At 38.4% G+C, this 6,355-nt stretch overlaps 1 protein-coding gene across 1 annotated transcript in view; it reads right to left on the bottom strand.

The window, feature by feature from the left end:
• Positions 1-6,007, bottom strand: part of TAB2 (TGF-beta activated kinase 1/MAP3K7 binding protein 2) — a 20,887-nt gene extending 14,880 nt beyond the window's left edge. The window contains 3 exon segments of the mRNA XM_009587110.1: position 1; positions 4-270; positions 5,906-6,007. The exon segment at position 1 is cut by the window's left edge and continues 1,269 nt beyond it. Of these exon segments, the coding sequence (XP_009585405.1) occupies position 1; positions 4-270; positions 5,906-6,007 (370 nt within the window).
• Positions 6,008-6,355: the final 348 nt, after the last annotated feature.

The raw sequence follows: 6,355 nt of genomic DNA, 5'->3' as shown, positions 1-6,355 counted from the left end.
CTGCTGAAACAGTTCATTGTTGGACTGACTGGTTTGAAGGTGTCCATCACTAACGCTGTGAGCTAGAGTCCTACTTCCATTCATTCTACTTCCTTCTCTTCCATGGTGATACACGTTCTGTGACTGCAAATCCAAATTAAGAGATGTCATGTGATTTCGTAGTCCAGGAATCCCAGAATCATCCGAAAAACCTAGGTCTCCTTCACCGTAGAGATACTTTGTGCTCTCCTGAGAGAGAACTGCACAACAGGCATCCAAATTATTGTTATTCTATAAGAGACAGATGAAAGTTTGACATTACTGATAAAATACCATCACAGTTAGATATATATGCATCCAATCATCATTGAAAAATTAACAATGTAGCATCAAACAGAAAGCTTTACGTGGTTGGCTAGCATAGCCGCTACACATGCACAAAGGTCTTGCATGTGAAGTCTACTATTTTGAGAACAGTGACTCAGTCACCGGCACCAAGGCCGGTCATCTGCATTGCTGCTGAAGCAATGACAGGGAGATCTTGGACCTTGACAAGCCAACACCATACAGTATGATACACTTTGGACAAATACTTTTGTTATTCCTTCTGAATTTTAGAACAATCTTCAGCAATGACCAAGTCTCTGGCTTGAGGGGAAAAAGGAAGACAGAAGGAATGGATTCATGGCACCTGCATATTACTGGTTTATAATTTAAAAACAAAAATCAAAATACACGTTTATTTTAAATGACAAGCCAACACCATACAGTATGATACACTTTGGACAAATACTTTTGTTATTCCTTCTGAATTTTAGAACAATCTTCAGCAATGACCAAGTCTCTGGCTTGAGGGGAAAAAGGAAGACAGAAGGAATGGATTCATGGCACCTGCATATTACTGGTTTATAATTTAAAAACAAAAATCAAAATACACGTTTATTTTAAATGTCTTCCCAAACACTTCAGTATCAGTTATGTTTTTTGAAAATGGAAAGTGTATCTTATGCAGAGAAGAAACATGCCGACTCAAGGAGTTGTGTTGTACATGACTTCAGAAGAAATATAAAAATTCAGTTTATACAAATACAGCAGGATTATTCTTTTGCAAGATAAAACTATTAATGGAAAACCCGGGGACATTTGTATTTTCATTTTAAACCACTGCTTCCAAAGCTTTTAAATACTTAATTTGTATAAGTTACTTTATAAAACCTGTAATAGGATGACTTAGAACAAAAACTACAACCTAGCTAATTTGCTTTTTAAGAACATTTCGGAAGCAAACTGCTAATCCCTCTTCTCTTTTTCCACATGTTTGGTAATATTGTACTCAGATCTTCCCAATTTAGTTTCCTACATAAGGATTTTTAGAAAAGAGTGAACATGCATCAGTGGCATAATTTCTTAATATTGTGCTCTGTCTATATCACTTTTCTTACAGAACTCCCCCCCGCCACCCGCAAGAAATAAAGGTTAATACTTTCAGCCAGAAGAGCACCTGTTGAGGCCCAGATGTTATTAAAACTAAGTAAGTGTCAAATTCAACCAACACACAGAAACAGTTACTAGAAAGAATGCATATGATCAAGGAAAAAAGTTGCATATGCCAAGTAGTAACATTATCAGTTAGTTAAAGAATAACACAAGCAAGATAAATTGATTCATGCTACATGCTTTGTATCAAGTTACGTTTGTTAAACTAGCAGACAGCAGTTCTCATCCTTCAATTTGCATGAGAGGTCATAGACAGTGTTGTGCAACATAGCAAGACTGTCTCTACCTTACAGATTTGAAAAAAAAAAAAAAAGAAAAAAAGAAAAAAAGAAAAAAGAAAAAAGGACAGACGTAACAGAAGTGGGAGAGGGATGACAAGACTAAACTCCACCCACAAAACCACAACTATGTGTTCATACAGGCCAGATGCAGTTCTGATTCTTAAAAAAAAAAAAAAATCCCGCAAAAAACCCCAGCCACAAAACCTTTTAAAATAACAGGATTCCCTAAAGGCTATCTAACTAGCCAGCTGTATATAAGGATTGTTGCAGAAAAGTCTTGAGAGAGATAAAAATGGATCAAATTGATGATGTGCATATCGGCTTTAGTTTGGAATAAGCACCAGAGGACAGAGTAATCAAATGAAGTTAGTAGCGAAGAAAGGAATCACACACGGACAGAACAGTGGGTAGGAAAAGATAAAAACAATAGCCTTGTATGTGTTGCAAAGGCAAAAAGGGAGCCAGAAAAGGGAAAAAGATAGGATGCCACAGAAAAACAAGCTAGAAAGATCTTAAAAGGCAGATTTTGCATGAACTTAAGTGAATTAAAATTATTAACAGAAAGGCCAAAAATACCAAACCAAAAAGGAACAGGCCAAGCTTGCAAGGCCCTTACATTCAGCTTGAATGCATTTCTTTGGACAATTTTTTTTTCTTTTTTAAGACTGCATCCAATCAATTCCAAAATTTCAGTGACGTCAATGAGCAAATTGGAGAACTCAAAGGGGAAACAGGGGCACATGGAACCCCTGGCATCTTCTGGCTGGCAGAGGCAGAGTTTCAACCGCTTCTAGCTCTTTATAGATCAGAGAACCGGTTGATGGCAGAACTGAGCATATTCCAGCAAAACAATACCCCTCATCTTAGCTCTGCCCATGTCCCAATTGAGTTTAAAATGTTGGCACCCTGAAAGAGAAAGAAAAAAAAAGAAAGAATAAGAATGTTGGAGGGAAACGAGGAAGCAAGGAGAGGACGTAGACTTGAGGAGCAGGTAGTTATAGAATGCTCCAGACACAAAAAAGAACAAAAGGGGACAATGTCCACAGACTGGGGACGCTGCAGTGACTCCTTTAAACGAGGAGAAGGAGAGAGCTGAATGCAGGCAGCTTGTTGGGAAGAATGGGTGGATACAAAACTTTTCAGGAACATTCAGTGCCGTCAGCCCAAGAAAGCAATAAAACTTTTTACTCCCTAGATTACACAGGTTTAAATTTCATCCTACTATATTTTTGGTGGTCCTCTGTTTTTAGCATGCTAGATATTGTTTAGCTATTTCAACAGTGGGCTATTTACCTCAAGACATTTGCATACTCTGTTTACCCTTAAGTTTTTCATTATAAACATATAATGCCATAAACCTTCCTTTAAAAACAAGCTGAAAGTGTTTGGCTAAAAAAATTCAAAGAGGACTGAAGTATCTGTACAGTTTTCCTCCACAGTGATCTGAAGAAGCTTTTTTTGTTATAAAAGCCTCTTGTCAATATCATTATAAACTGCATAACTGCTTAAACTCTTTCAGGTTCTCTCCTGGGACATCTTACACTTCCTGGTTTAAAAACAACTTCACCCTGACACATGATGCTTGCACATCAGGTATTGTGGGGGCAAGACGAACGCACCATTTCTTCTACCCAATAATGTCCTTAAGTACTTATCTCTGACCTAAACCATAGTTACCGCATTTATCGGAAACTCCTTCCACTATGCTCAACTACAAGAAGGCAGAACTCGGGATTCAGACGCTGTTCCAGCAATATTGCAAATACATGCAAAAGTACTCTAAAATTCTGCTTTCCAATCTTTACCACCAGTCCAAGTACAAAATTTGTTGGTTTAAGAGGTCGTGTTAGGCTTCTTTTTTAACAACAACAACAAAAAATACAAAAACCAAAAAAACCACTATCTCAGAGGAGTAGCATAGCTAGAAGCTAACTGATTCAGAGAAACCAGAGCTCATGAAATTTCAAAGAACCACCAACATGACCAGATTTTGTTGGTGAGTCTTAGCAGCTCTCAGTTAACAACATAAAAGGTAGCTTCTAGTGTACCGAATTAGTGTAACAATATTGCACATATAGAACATTAATTACCCTACAGAATTTTTGAAAAATCATCTTATGAAAGCTGACCTAGAACACTCCCTCAAAATCTAAACCCTTCTCCCATATCTCTGTCAAAGTATGGGATATACAGTATCTTTTCTTCACAGTTATAAGGCTCCTTTTTATATATTAAAAAAAAAAAAATCCACTGTATTGAATCTTATGAAGACTGCCGCGTCTCTCAAGGGCCAAGCACTAGCTTTTAAATTATCAAGAATTACATTCAAAAGGTGATTACTGATGCATTCACTTTGTCAAGTCCATTGACCTTGCTCAACAAGCAGTTCTGGTGTTTGAAGAACAAAACTGTACCTGTAGTGTAACAATTATATTAGTCCTACAGAGAACTAATACAAAAATGGTGGTGCACAATCCTGAGAACAAATACAGGCAATTTATAGTGTGGTTCAGTTTCCTCTTCAGCTAAATAATTAGAGAGAAAGGGTTGGGGAAAACCTGAAACCTCACAAGCCCCGAGCAGAGTTTTGCCTCTTACAAATCAAAAACAAGTCTTTCTTGCAAGAACTGCACTTTTCACAGCTTCTTACTTTAGTATGAATGGAAAGTCATGATAAAGTCCTGAAAATATGAACATAAATTGGCACAGTCACACTTCTACTCCCAACAGTACAAACACTGTGTTTGGATGCATGTGTGTGTGACTACATATACATATGTAAGTATACACATATATGTATTTTATAAATAAAAATACATATAAAAAGCAAGACAAACAATTACAATATAAAGAATGTTGAATCATAACCACAGGTGTCCTAGCCATAGTCCAGAGACAGCTAACTTCTGGGAACTCATGACCCATCTTTTTTCCAATCAAGTTGTGTACACTGATGATCAGTATGAATATTCAGACAATCCTCTTATCCAGAATACTCAAAGGTTGAATACCTTAGACAATGAAAAAAATCCAATCAGTATGGATGCTTTGGGATCACTGGAAAATGCAAAGCAAACGTGTTTAAGCAACATAGCTAAGTAAATCTATCAGCACGTTAACTCTAGGCATTCAGGTGTCCCTATGTCGGGCTTTGGATGGGCGTATTAATTTATCTGCTGAAGTAACTAATGTGATATTACAGAGCAGAAGTTGATACAAAATATGGGCATATAAGTATTCTGATAGCGGCAGTACAGAAAACAGCTGGAGGTAGAAGATGATATGGCAGTCCGTAGCCTTAGCACTAACTGCACTATCAGACAAAAATGCTTTGTTATTTCCACGCCCAATAGAAATCTATAGATTAGCAGCATGAACTCCACAGCTGCAACAAAACAAATGAAGCCCAGCTGGCAGCCAAAGCCCTGGGAAACACTGGGAAGAAGCACACCAGTGCATCACACATACTCAGATCTAACACAGTGGATGCTAGGCTACAACCACCTCGTCCTGCCTGATTCAGGCTGACTCAGAGGACTTGGGTGTACCCGCGTTACACTCTTAGGCTCCCTTCTGCAGAAGGTATGTAAGGCCACCAGCACTGGCTCCGCAGGCCAAGGGAGCTGGGAGTGGAAAGCAGTAGGGCCAACCTGCACGCAGGCAAGGGCCCACTAATTACCTTGAAGCCTGATGGAGACTTCCATCAGCAAAGTTGCTTCTGGACCTGCCCTGACCCTCAAAAAAAAAAAAAAAAAACAAAACAAGCTGCTGCAAAAATTGGATTGCCTTAAATTGTCCATGTTGGACTCAAGTTGGCTTTGCATCCCTCCTTTTGCCACAGTTAGTTTTGGCTCTTGAGATGGCCAAAAGGCATGAGCATACTGATTGGCGAGACGGTAGTCTCCATGCACACACTGATTTACAGGCTGGTTTACCTTGGGCTACCCCTGATTAGACATGGAAAAAGAGAGGCCAATTTAACACTTAGCTTGCTGTGCAACATAAAGAAATTGGCTGTGTATATTTGTCTCACTCCAAAAGGAAAATAGAAAGAGAAAAATCTGCTCTGCTTTCAAAGGAGACACCCATACATAACACTTAAAATAAGCAACACTGCTTACTCGTACAGTCATTAACAGAACACTGACCTGTAACATGCATCTGGATACAACACCTTCAGGTACCTCAGGAAACTTCTGTCGCAGGTCATGTAAAACCTGAATATCAATTTGCTGGCTTCCTTGGGCCATTCGTATATTGCCTGGTCAGGATTGTTTTTCAACAGGCAGTTTTAGGCCTTAGTAAAGGGAGTACTCATCTCTTCTGTCCCAGCATTTTCTGGAAGAGGAAGGAAAGTCTTAAGACACTAAAAGCAGACACTTTTGATGTAACAAAAACCAACAAGAAACAACGCCAAAAAACCACACACACAAAACCCCTTACCAATTATGAAATATAAGTCTGTATTTTATGTCAATGTTTTCCCATGCAACATCTCTGGCTAACTAACTTTTCTTCACACTCACAACCTTGAAAATTTCCCATTTATAGACACATCTCCTGATCAGTTTTCTTCTATCTTGGTTTTTATATTGACA

Source organism: Fulmarus glacialis, unplaced genomic scaffold (assembly GCF_000690835.1).
Source record: "Fulmarus glacialis isolate BGI_N327 unplaced genomic scaffold, ASM69083v1 scaffold25151, whole genome shotgun sequence".
Classification (NCBI taxonomy): Eukaryota; Metazoa; Chordata; class Aves; order Procellariiformes; family Procellariidae; genus Fulmarus; species Fulmarus glacialis.
Note: the sequence above shows the minus strand (reverse complement) of the source record. Positions and strands in the feature narration are given on the sequence as shown.